Source organism: Acomys russatus, unplaced genomic scaffold (genome assembly GCF_903995435.1).
Source record: "Acomys russatus unplaced genomic scaffold, mAcoRus1.1, whole genome shotgun sequence".
In the NCBI taxonomy this organism is placed as follows: domain Eukaryota; kingdom Metazoa; phylum Chordata; class Mammalia; order Rodentia; family Muridae; genus Acomys; species Acomys russatus.
Genome location: NW_026131852.1, coordinates 199558 through 213124, shown reverse-complemented (window position 1 = coordinate 213124; position 13567 = coordinate 199558). Strand labels below are relative to the sequence as shown.

The following is a 13567-nucleotide window of genomic DNA, read 5'->3' as shown; positions in this document are numbered from 1 at the left end:
TTAGCAGAAGATTGGACCAACAATAAACTAACAAGGTTGTGTAAAACAGACTTCTGATAAAGATACTGGAAACAAATTTAAGAATACTTTTAGTGGAAGATGATAAGCAAATGTCATTTTGACTTAAAGTCTTCTGAACACAAAGGAAATAAAACCTGATACTGGAGACCTAGCCAGCGACTCAGGGTTACTTAAGTCATAGATCTAGGAGAAACATAAAACTGCCACTTTTCTAAATAGCATAAAATTTACCTATACTCTAACTATTTATCCTTATAGCCACTGTCCACAGATAGATGTAGTTTCCCCACTCGTGAAGGAAATTTCTCTTTGTAACATAAATTTAAACTGAAGGGAAAAGTGAATCAATTTTAAAGAAAGCATGTTTCTACTAGGTGAAGTTTGCAGGAAAGAAAGGGAAGAAGAAATTGTGTGATTATATCATATTATAATCTAAAAAAACAAATCACAAGGGAGACCAAACATTTTGTTTGTGTCTTTTATAAGATAGACATGAAGATATTTACAACTTTGCCTGTCATATAGCTCATTAGACAGAGTGATTTCCCAAAATGCCCAAAACAAGGGTTCTTTTCCCCAGAAGCTATAAATTCCCTTTGTGATGTGCATTCCTATGATCCAAGAACTGAGGAGGCAATTCAGGAGAACCAGAAGTTGAAGAAAACCCTTGTGACAGCAAAACTGAAGCAAGCCTAGAACTCATATTGCTGTTTTTTTCACAAAACTATTACAAAATGTAACTCTAGAGATGTTTATGCAGGGAATAATACAGGGTGGGTAAGTTCCACACACAGGAAACCAGTCTTCAACCTTAGAAAGCATATTAGAAAAGAAGCAGTAATTAAATTAAATAATTAAAGTAAAGATATTCAGCTAGTACCATGATTTAAAATTAATAAGGAACTAAAAACTCATTTTAATGACATTAAGTTATTGAATTATGTAAAAACCTGGCAGTGTTTTATATTTTGTCAATGTTTGTGTAAACAATTCCATCATAAAAATGAACTTTAAAAGTATTTTCATGTAATCTGTATAATAGAACATGCTTTCTTATAAAAAATTAGGAAATTCTTTTTTATAAATGACCATACTGAATAAATAAATCCTCACCTTACATTATATTAAAAGTAATAACTTTATATCACACAAATAAATTTCCAATGTTGGAAGTGCATTACTGCAGTAATAAGCTCCACACTCTTAGTTTAGAATAAGAATGTAATGTGTTTTCAAAGGAAACCTGGAAGTACCATCTATGGTAGAATTTCATCACATTAAAATATTGCTCAACAAGCTGCAAAAAAAAGTGTCTAAAGGCAACACATAATTGAAAATAAGTCATATTGGTGGTTTTAGTAGTTTGGATTCATGTCTTCTCAATTAGAAATTTGCATCTACATTACAATTTCTTATAGGCCAGACATTCGGTTCAGTTGCCACTTTCGAATGTAGAGACTTCTGTATTGACACAGCATTATAATAGCTCCAGTATTGTAAGATCACTATAACTTTCCTGATAAAATTAGTAATGGAGAAGGAATGCATCCTTGTTCTGGCCTTGAGCGCCCCCTTTTGGTGCTGAGGACCCCTGCAACGAGGTTTGTGTCTGGGCTCAAACTACAGTCCTCTCACTGTGTCCATCTCTTGCACAGTAGTAAGTGGCAGTGTCCTCAGCTCTCAGGTTGTTCATTTGAAGGTAGAGCATGCTTTGGGAATTGTCTCTGGAGATGCTGAACCGACCCTTCACAGATGCACTGTACTCTGTGGTGTAACTGTTAGCTTTGTTTCTACTCTGAGCAACCCACTCCACTCCCTTCCCTGGAGCCTGGCGCAACCATTCCATGTAGTAATCGGTGAAGGTGAATCCAGAAGCTGCACAGGAGAGTCTCAGAGAATTCCCAGGCTGTACAAAGCCTCCTCCAGACTCCACCAGCTTCACCTCACACTGAATACCTGCAATTGTAGAGAATTCTGGTCAGGAAACTGTCTCTCACACACACACACACACATGCACACACATGTGTACATGCACACATGAACACACACACAGTCTCTCTTACTCTTATACACTCACACACTCAGCATCTCTGTTGTTCAAAATATATTACCCTTTAAAAGAGTTACAAAGAAAACCCAGTTCAGACACAACTTCATGGTGAAAGGCCTATGTGCAGTGCTGATCACTGATTGGGAAGACCTGGGAACTTAGGACCCAACCCCTCTGCTAGAGCTACAGGTCATTTTAGACTGATTTATATGAGGAGAGTGGGGCCCGATTTGCATGTCTTCCTGCTATATCATCAGCGCACAGGTTGAAGCAATAGAGGCTGCAGTTATCATTACAGAATGCAGGGATGAAATGGATGGGACAGGTAGCAGTAACAAAGTTATGAAATTGTTTATTATATTTATGTAATAACCTTCCAGTGTTTTATTTTGAATTAGATAGTTTGCCTCCCTATCAGCAGTATATAAGAATCTTTTCTTTTTATCTTCACCAGATATGACATTTATTTTTGTGAAGAACACCATCCTTCCTGAAGTGAGATGGAGTAATGACACACTTCATATTCTTCCCTCTGATGTCTTTGGATATTGCACTTTGGTTCACATATGTCTTGTCCATTTATGTTTCCTCTTCAGTGAATCATCTGTGGTTACTTTTTCTCTTTGCTGATATAATTTGGGTTAATGTTTTAGTTTAAATTAGATCCTAGCTACAAATATTGATCAAATATATACTGGGGAAAGGTTCTTTCCTGTTTTATAGTAAATATTAAATGTGTTCAATACTTAATTAAAAGTATTCAAATGAAGCCAAAGTAATTTTAACTTGAATTTTAATCTGGAGCCAGTAAAAAATGGATAATATCCAGAAAATGAATGGCAGAAAATGCTGCCAGTGTATGTAATGAGCAGCCTTTGGTCGTTATTGGTGGAAGGGATAAATAGTATAGGTACTGTCAACAATAGTGTCATGACTTCTAAAAGAACTAAATGGTAAAATGTAAAATTTAATAATTACTCAAAATAGTTACAGAAATGTATCTGCCTACATGTTAATAAACTAATGAATGGATCATAGAAATGTCATAAATATGGTCTGTACAATTACACTTGCAAGTTTAGAAAATTAAAAACAGTATTTTCAAATTTGTTTTGGATTATTCACTTTACACCCAGATCATATTCCACTCCTTCCTCTCCTTCTAGTCTCAACCTCCCTCCATCTTTCCCCCTTTCCTCTCCCTCAGAAAAGCAGAGCCCCCATCTTCACATAAGGTCACATCAGGAAGGAATATGGCCTCTTCCTTTGTGGTCTGGTGATGCAGCCCCACCAGAAGGAATTGATAAAAATGCAGCCAACAGTGTCCATGAAAGCAGCACCTGCCCTTCCCCTTACTAGGAGACCCACATGAAGACCAAGGTGCCCATCAGCTCTGTCTGTGTAGAGGGTTTATGTCCATTCCATGCATGGTGATTCATTGGCTCTTCAGACTTCACAAGCTCCTCTAAGCCCTGGTGAGTTTGGCTAATTTTGTCTTCTTATGGATCTCCTGTCACATCTAGGTCCTTTTGTCCTTCACCCACTTTTCCATAAGACTTCCTAGTCTTTGCCCAATATTTGGCTCTGAGTCTCAGAATCTGATTTGAACAGCTGCTTGGTGAAGCTTCTCAGTGGATACCATTGCCTAGCATTTGTGTGCAAGCATAGCTTTACTATCAGTGCCAGGGGTTGGCTGTCTCCCATGGGGTGGGTCTGAGTTTGGAGCATTCCCTCGATATCTGTTTTATCTTTATTCCTACACATCTTGTAGGCAGAGTAGAGTAAAGTTTTGATTGAAGCTTTTGTGGGATGATTGGTGTTCTCTTCACTCTACTAGTTGTGTCTAGTTAGCGGGTATCATTTTCAGTCTCCCTGACCCTTGCTACTAGGAGCCTCACCTAGAGTCCCTCCCATATCCCCCTAGAAGCCCACACTCTCTTAGATCTCCAGCTTTTCACAGAGATTCCCTGCCTATGGTTCTCTTCTCTCTGAAGGCCTCTGTTGTTCTGCCCCTCTGGTTTTGTGTAGAGTAACCCAGGCATAGAAAGACATACTTTACATCTTCTCACTAACATCATGGCCTTGGTTTCAAATATTTTTAATTCCTTGGTTTTAAACCAGTATGATCATATATACTGGTGCATTTAAAAGTTACTCAAGACAGGTATGCCACCATAGATTTGAAATAGTTTTGTTAAACAATATTTTGGAATTTTTCATTATATATCTTATATGTGACATATACACAATACACATACATACATTTTTATATGTATATAAATGATACATATTCCTTCAACCTTCTTCAGCCATTTCCTGGAACCACCCCTACTTATCTCTCCCAAGTTCTTGTGACCCTTTTTTCATTTAAATAATAATCCAGCATGATTTATGTCTGCAGATTTGCTCATGTGTGCAGATCCATACTTTGGGACATGGGCACCCTATTAGATTCCATACCCACAAAAATACCTCTCTCTTAGCAGCAGTTTTCTATCAATAGTTTGTCTTCCAGGGATAGGGCCCCAGGAACCTTTCTCCTATCTACACTGCAACTTTGCCTAGCTTTATATTGTATAGGTTGATTCCAAGAAACCATACTTCCTTAAACCAAGTGTCCATTGTTTGTTTATATGACAAAAAGTCAAGCTTTCACAACACTCCTTTCCATCTTGTGCCTTTTATGTCCTTTCCTTTCTCTCTTCCATATTTCCTAAGCCTTAGGTTAGAATGTTAATATAGATGAAGTATGTAGAACTACGTTGAAATAATATAGCTTCCCAGTGAGAAATCAGTCCTCACACTTAGAGAATAATGAGGGAAATATATTTAACAACAGAACAGTACTAATTCTGGTCAATGCTCAAAAGAGAACCAGCCTCTTAAACAGGGATATTCACAAGATTAAATAGAACTAAGGTTTAGACATTACACACATACTGTCATCTTTGTCCCCCCATCTCTCTCTCTCATGTTGCAGGATACACTCTGATGAATTTAAACATAGACAGCAAACCATGTTATTTCTGTAGTTGCAATATGAAAATTACAAGTAAAACCAACTCCACCATTTTTGAGCCAAATTTAAAGCAAGCATATATTAAATATTAATTACTAACCAAGAGATACAAGAGATTTTGAGGTTAAAAAAGAATATTTTCTAGGTTAAAAAAAGATGAAAGACACATAAGATAGAATTTTTGGATTTTCTAATTGGGACTCTAGATGAGAGAAACATGGGAGAATAGCAAAATAGTAGAATCCAGAGGGTCCTAGAAACCTACAAGTAGAACATTATGATAGGCAGATTTGGGCCCAGGGGTCCCACTCTAACTAAGGCACCAGCCAAGGACAATACAGGTGGTAAACTTTAAACCCCTACCCAGATCTAGCCAATGGTCAGAACAGTCTCCACAGTTGAGTGGAGAGTGGGATATTACTTTCTCATGTACTCTGGTGCCTCACATTTGACCATGTCTCCTGGAGGGGGAGACCTGGTGGCACTCAGAGGAAGGACAGCAGATTACCAAGAAGAGACTTGATACCCTATGAGCATATACAAGGGGAGGTATTCCCCCCAGGAACAGTCATAGGGGAGGGGAATAAGGTGAAAATGGGAGGGAGGGAAGAATTGGAGGGTACAAGGGATGGAATAACCATTGAGATGTAACAAGAATAAATTAATAAAAAAAAAAGAAAAGAAAAGGAAAAAAATAAACGAAAATAAAATGCTCTCTTAAATGATGCCATGATACACATAGGAGAAAGGGAGAGTTTGTATTACTTACTGTGTCTAATATTTTTACTTTAATAGTCATTTTTTTCTTCCTATGCTTCCTCAAAGAAAAAAACATTAAAGAAAAAAATTGAAAAATTTTTTTTACATTGGGCTGAGAAAATGCTAGGGTATCAGAGACAAAGTTAAATGAAAATATGAAAATTGGAAACAAACTTTAGAAGAGAAATTAGTAAGGCTTATAACAAGAATAATGTTTCTAAGATTAAAACAGAAGAAAAATTGTCAGAATATGTAACATCACTTTTTAAAAATTTTTTTATTAATTTATTCTCGTTACATCTCAATGGTTACATCACTTTTTAAGAAGATTATATCTGTGTAAAAAAACTAAAATGGTTTTCTCAGTCTTGAAAAGGGAGCTACCAGGAGATGAGGAAAATCCACAAGGTTATCATGCACATGATTGGCAACCTACACATGCGGAAGTTTTCACAAGGGTTAAAGAGGCAATAATGTCTTCTGGCTTACACTGCTCACCATACATCGAACAGATGCTTAATAACTGGGTCAAACAGAATCACATAATTCCAGAAGATTGTAGAGATTTGATGACAGCCATTTTAGAGTTAGTTCCATTCACAATGGCTGGCATTGTAGAAAGATGAGGCCTCACTTATGGAAGAAGGCAATAGGACTAGAGTTGTTAATATTCCCAAGGATCAGTTACTAGGTTAAGGCCAATATGCTGAATTAAGAGTACAGATTTTCCTTAATGATGCTGTCCTACAACAATGCTGAACAGTTGCCATGAATGCTTGGGACAAGTTTGAATAGCAGGGACTAACTGACTCATTTATCAAAATAAACCAAAGTTAGATGAAGAAATAGGGAATTCAGCCATGGGAGATGGCCACAAAGGTATCACAGAGAAGAGACATAGCATAAAAGATAGAAAATACAAGTATCTCTGGAAAATCTACTCAAAGGAAGCCAAATTCTTTTAGAGGGTTAAGAATAAAGTAATATCTCCTCAGTTCTTGTGCTGTGAAGCTTGTTTAGTAATATGAATCTCATTTATTTGTGTGATAGCCAGGTCAAGAGAAAAATTAAGAGAAACAAACACAGCTTTATCAATGTGCCCTCTGGGGCTCACCCACTAAGACACCTTTATAAAGCTTCTTTGGCATGAATATTTTCAGTCATTAAAGAGGTATCACAAAATCATGCACAGAATGGTCCCCACTGACATACTTAAGGATCCCAAAAAATAACAGAGAATGTGTTGAGAGTCAACTTAGTACAGGAATAATAGACAATATGTCAACCATGTATAAAAGGAGACCTTTTAACTGGAAAGCTCTTTTCAAAGCAATTATCACTGCCTACCTTCTGTACCTTTGGTTATAATATATGAGAGCCTGTTTATTGAGAATCATAAACAAAGTCAGGAACCCCCCCCAAACCCGTTATATATCAGGCAATGAAACAACCACACAGTGGCCCAATAGCTTGCCAGCCCTCACTGAGCAATAAATAGCCAAAGCAGACAAGTTGTTATAAAGACTTGAAATAAATTTGTTCATATTAGTACTCTCACAAGCTCCCTTCCAATGATCATTTTTCAACATTGTTGAACATCTACAATACGTTGCATTCAGGTAGATAGATATTGAAAATGCTTCTTCTACCTTGACTCTTTTATCAGTTAATAAAAATAAAAGTTTCAACTACTAAAAATAATTTTGCTATTGCTAATACTTCTCATGTTATTGATGATTTGATGAAATATGGCAACATATTGGAGCATAAGTATCAGATTCTGGCAATATCCATGCATCCTCCTATATGTTTCAAATGGGGATGGAAAAGGATAATTTCAAAAATAATATAAACTAAAACTTGCTATCATCCTCAGGATAGCAAACCTTCCTTTGAAATATTTGTAACACATGAAAACCATTTTGAGTGGTTCAATCAATTTCAAAACAGTAGTGGTAACAAAGACAATTCAGTTTATGAAACCCATGGCTAATGATCACATGATACAGTTGCATACTTTACCTGCTTAGAATTCCACCACTCTGGCCTTAGTGATATCTGAGAATGAACCCAGCTTGTTGCCAAAACAGCAGACTCCATACAGTGAAGACCCCATAGCATACCATGCAGCTCAAACATTAGTGCTAATACAATGAGTAGATGGTTGTGAGCCACCATGTGGTCACTTGGAATTGAATTCAGGTCATATAGATGAGAAACTAGTGTTATTAACCTCTTAGTCATTGCTCCAGCCCTCGTTTGTCTTTTTTTAAAGTAAAAGGTAATCATTCCACAGGCGGTATTCACTGGTAAGAACAGGTAAAGTATGGTGTACTTTAGGAGCCTTATGAGTCAGCATCACTTTTTGTCATTATAAAGTTAGGAGGCATTTGTGGGCTGTGGAAATCTAGCTTTTAGTGATCTGTGTACCTGTTAAATATGATTAAATCACATGAATACAGGTATAATGTGAAGAAGCTGTAATAAAAGAGGATAAGGAGAAACTAAACACTGTGTTGAAGAAGGAATGGATAAAGAAAATGAAAATTAATCAAAATACTGTTCACTGACCTTGAGATGAAGAAAATGCTGTCTTATGAGTGGAATGAAGAGTGTTTTTCTGACTGCCAGAGGCTGTGATGGTAAGAGGAGGTGACAATGGAAAAGCACTAGTCTCGATTTTCAGTACTATACTTTTGGGATCTACATTTCAAAATTGCTTAGTCAATATATATTTATTAAGTATTTGAACCTGAAAAATGACATGTATCATGTTAATTGTCTGGTTTTCTGTTTCTGTGCTGCATTCATGAATTAAACACAAGGAGAAAACTTATTGACATACAAAATTGGGTGTTTGCAAATTTGTGTCATTTAAAAAACTAAATTAAAACCTGCGTATACTATGAAAACAAATTGCCGATGTTTCCTGAATCAGCATCACTATATTCCCAGTTGTCCTTTAGGGAAGGTGACCCTATATGACTGAAATGACAGACACAGGGATACTCAGAAGGACTATTTCTAAGCATACATTCAGCCTAACGGTCTCTGGCCTCTCAGTCCCAGAGCAGCTTCCTGCTCCTCCAGGGTTTCTGACACACTCAGGATGTGGTTGCAACACTGTGTCTCGTACAGTAATAGACCGCAGAGTCCTCCGATGTCAGACTGTTGAGCTGCATGTAGGCTGTGTTGGAGGTTGTGTCTGCAGTCAGTGTAGCCTTGCCCTGGAACTTCTGATTGTACCTAGTACCACCATCTTCAGGATCAATCCTTCCAATCCACTCCAGCCCCTCTCCAGGCCTCTGCTTCACCCAGCTCATATAGTAGCTGGTGAAGGTGTAGCCAGAAGCCTTGCAGGACAACTTCACTGAGGCCCCAGGTCTCCCCACCACAGCTCCAGACTGCTGCAGCTGAACCTGGGAATGGACACCTGTGGAGGGAAAGGCAGATTGGATGTCATTGTCATTTGAGTGTATGGCCCCTCCTCAGGTCTGGAGCTTGGTATCCTCTTACCTGTAGCTGCTGCCACTAGGAAGAGAATGATCCAGCTCCACTCCATGGTGAGGTCCTGTGTACTCAGTTAATGTCTAGATGACAGTGATCATATGTTGTTGTGGGGTGTGCACATCCCTGTATTTACCAACACAGACTCACATGATTTGCATATTCATGAGCATGGGTTTCTTAGATAAGGACATCCTACAACTGAAGAGGAAGGAGGCAGAGGACACCTGGGTCAGACAGCAGGATGCTGAGATCAAAAACTGAATTCTGTCAGGGAATAACCTTCTCTGAGACCTGTGCAGATCTTGTGAATATGACGTTCAGTCCTAATATCTCAATTTAAAATTGAATCCCAATATGAGATATCTGTTATTCTTGGTGACAAAATTGATTGTTGGTGGTTGTAATGAGGATAATGTTATCTGGAAATTTCCTAAGTTATGAATTGATAATGTTTCATATACATAAAATTATAATTTTTTTTCTATCAGTTTACTTACTAAAATATTACACAAATGACAAAGAGTGAACTTGCTTCCAAAATATGTACAATGAAATGGTTACTTATACAGAACTATGCACAAGCATGAAAATGTAGAAACAAACTTCATATATGTGTCAACAAGTGTTTATGAAAAACATGGTATACTTACAACACAGCAGAAATTTTCATCTCTAAGGAATAAGGAACTCACCGCACTATTATGAAAATGGATGTAATTGGTGGGAATAACATTCAGGATGTAAAATGAGTAAATTATAAAAATAAAATAATAAAATAAAACAGAAAGAAAAGAAAAGGACAGGCCTACCAGGGTTATCAATACGGCATTAGAACTTACAAAATGACTAGTCACAAATCCTCATATCCGGCCAGACAGGGCAACCCAGTATGATAAAATGATCCTAAGCTCAGACAAGAGATTGTGAATTAGCCTCCGAGTCTCACAAATATATGAAAAAAAGCTACACAACATATATAGAGGACCTAGAAGAGAAACATAAAGAAAATTTTTGTGATTGTCACCTCAGTCTCTGTAAATCCCAAGAATTATTCTCATGAGGAAGAAGTGTTTTTTCAGATTATGACCCAAAGCTGTGTGCCTTGGAGCATAGACAGTTAAGTGATGTAGCTGAAAGGAACTAAGATCAATGAATTATGTGTTAATTTTGCTTTGAGTTCCTCAGAAAACAACAGCAAGAAAACTCTACCATACAGGACAGTCCTCTAAATGGTTCTTTTGAGTCAACAGGCCCTTGGATGGAGAAGGGAGTACATTTATGCCCTGTCTCTGCACCTGGTCTTCAGGGTCCTTCTTTTTTGTGAGGTGTGAGCACCACAAAGTTGGCAGCACTCTACTGCATCAGGGTTGACACAAATGGGATTTTTTCTGGTATCCTGTAGTCTACCTGTTGTATGGGGTTTTTTAGGTCTAAGACATGGACATTGGGTTTTCCATGATGTATTTATTTGTTATTTAGTCTTTTTCAAGGATGAATATGGTATTAGCTAAAGTGGATTTTCCTTTTCCAGGAATGCTATAGAAAATTGATGCAAACCTGCACAGATATAGATTGATTACATGCTTTAGCTGTCACCATTTTAGATATGGCCCAGACAGGTAAGATATCATGTTCACACAAAACCTACAAAATCAATGTTTAAAGCACATTCATTCACATATGAATAAACTGATTGTGTATAAAGTATTGACAAAAGCAGCAAGCTGCCTCCTCAATATCTAGATTTATGAAACAGATATGCTGATCCTAACTTCAATAATAGAAGCCTCTCTTACAAGAAACCCAGTGAATATGAAGATAAGCTTGCTCAGAACCAAGAAACAGAGTCTTCAGAAGTAGCAGTAGGATGAGAGAAAGGGCTCATGAAAGTAGGATGCTACCACACTCAGGATGAGAACATAAAAGAGGTAAAGAAGAATAGTGAAGCTCAGGTTTCATTAAACTTAGTGTTCACTCTCAGGTAGTCACTAAGGCTCCAAGGTAGAAAGTATTACTAGGTATTGGCTACTGTTACAAATAATGAAAATGGATGGAAGAGAAGATCAAGAGGTAGAAGAAAAAGAGACTTGCTCCTGAATCAAATGGAGTATGTTTTTAATCAACTCAGATTTCAAAAATAATCAAATATAAATTTGCTTCTGATAGTTTGCCTTTTACATCCAATAAAACAAAACGTAATATTAAAGTTTCAAAAATATGTTCTCTCTATTAAGAAGGAGATTCCTTTTTGAACATTTACCTATGCCTGCTAATCCACGGTCCACACATTTCCTTTACCTATGCATGATGATCCATTGGTCCATGCATCTTCCTTGCCTATGCATGTTGATCTATGGTCCGCATTTCACCTTTACCTATGTATGATCATCCATGATCCACATGCCTCCTTCACCACTTCATGCTGATCCATGGTCCATACTTCCCCTTTACTTCTGCATACTGATCCATGGTGCACATATCCTCTTTACCCATGCATACTGATCCATTGTCCATATGTCTCCTTCACTTATCCATGCTGTTCCATGGTTGACACCTCTCCTTTTCATATGCATGTTAAAGTATGGTGCACATGCCTTCAAACCTCTGGCTAACTTCCACCATTCCTATCACTCTATGATGGGAATTTTGCCAGGTTCCTGTGTCCTTATTAGGAAGCAAGGGACAACAGTGGGCCAACAGAGCTTTCTAATTCACAAAGCACATATAGATAGCCTTTCCTCTTAGTATGTGCAATCAAGATGGACATCAAGGCAGAAAAGAACAGATTAATTGGAAATAATAAGTTTAGTACTGTCAATTTTGCTCAAAAGGACAGCCATGTTTCATTAATGGTAGGGACATCGCTGTGGGACCTGTATGACCATTAGATGCCACTTTTCAAACTGCCCATAAATAGCACAGAGCTGTGACAACCATAGTAATATTTCCTAGAAGAACCTGACTAAAGAAGACATAAAAGGCAAAATGTTTATATGAATGAACTAGGAGTGCTGCTGACCTCCACACACAGTAGCACTGTGAATGCTTAGACTGGTCAATCAATAGGAGTGCTACTCTAATCAAGAATGACACCAAGGCTCTGCCTTGGATATGAGAAAATTGGAACTTGGCAACTCCATGAACTTCCACGTGTGATTTTAGTGATGAAGACCAAGTCATTTATAATCCCATAGCTGTCATTTTGAATTTTCTTCATGTTAGACTCTGCCTCATGTTGTTAGATAACAGCAGAAACATGTGAAATGTTTTGAGAATGTCAATTTCCCCAGGAACAAACATTTAGAGACATTTTCTGGGAAATTAAGATTAAAGCCAGCCTAGAGACCTGAAGAGAGTGCTCTTTTATGTGTTTATAATTCCAGGGTGACCTGTGCTCTGTGTGTGCTGTGCACCCCCTAGTGGTCCCGAGGGGACTCACAGTGATGTTTATGGGTTTACACTGTCAGTGTGTGTCTAGCACAGAAATAAGTGGTTGTGCCCTCAAACCTCACTTTTCTCATTTCAGGTGCAGAGTGTAGAGAATTTTGTTGGCATTGTCTTGGAGATGGTAAATCGATCCTTCAGGGGCATTGCACAGTTTCACAGTCATGACCTGATGCCCTGGAGAAGATATCGGCTAAGCAAAGGTTGAACTCCCTGGGAATCGTACAGCTCTTTAGGAGCCTGGGGTCAGATTTGCATTCTGTTTGTCAAAATCAAAAAACAGAAGTGAATGAGGGCTATAGAGTGAGAAAGTGAATTATGTAATATATAGTGGGTTCAGATGTGAGCACAATGCCTATGATCCTTAGAGAAGAGAAAATATTTGAGGCCTGGGATGGCTAACACTTCATATACACTGTACATTACTCCTCTTAATTACCCCCCCCAGATCCTAAACAGTGTCCATGGATCAAGTCCATTCTGGAAAAACTGCATTTCTATATATTAAGACAGTTTTCTGGCTTCATGTCAAAAACTGTCAACTTACATGTTCGCAATATTTTGGGATTTATCAGCTTTGCTAATTCGTACTTTTCTTTAGTTTCACTCTTTCTCCCAGAAACCACACATGGAATTTCTTCTTAATTAATTAATTAATTAATTCACTTTACAGCCTGACCACAACCCTCTCTCCCTTCAGTCTCACCTTCATCACATAAATAATGATTAGCATGGCTCAGCTCAAACACACACGTTCATCCAAA

The 13567-nt window shown here is 37.7% G+C and overlaps 2 gene segments (V, D, J or C); both read right to left on the bottom strand.

Moving 5' to 3' along the window:
- Nucleotides 1-1636: 1636 nt before the first annotated feature.
- Nucleotides 1637-2205, bottom strand: LOC127186580 (immunoglobulin heavy variable 3-72-like). The segment is given in 2 exon segments: nt 1637-1977; nt 2133-2205. Coding segments are annotated over 2 exon segments (387 nt in total).
- Nucleotides 2206-8953: 6748 nt separating this feature from the next.
- On the bottom strand, nt 8954-9417 carry LOC127186579 (Ig heavy chain V region 186-1-like). The segment is given in 2 exon segments: nt 8954-9282; nt 9366-9417. Coding segments are annotated over 2 exon segments (375 nt in total).
- Between the last annotated feature and the right edge of the window lie 4150 nt (nt 9418-13567).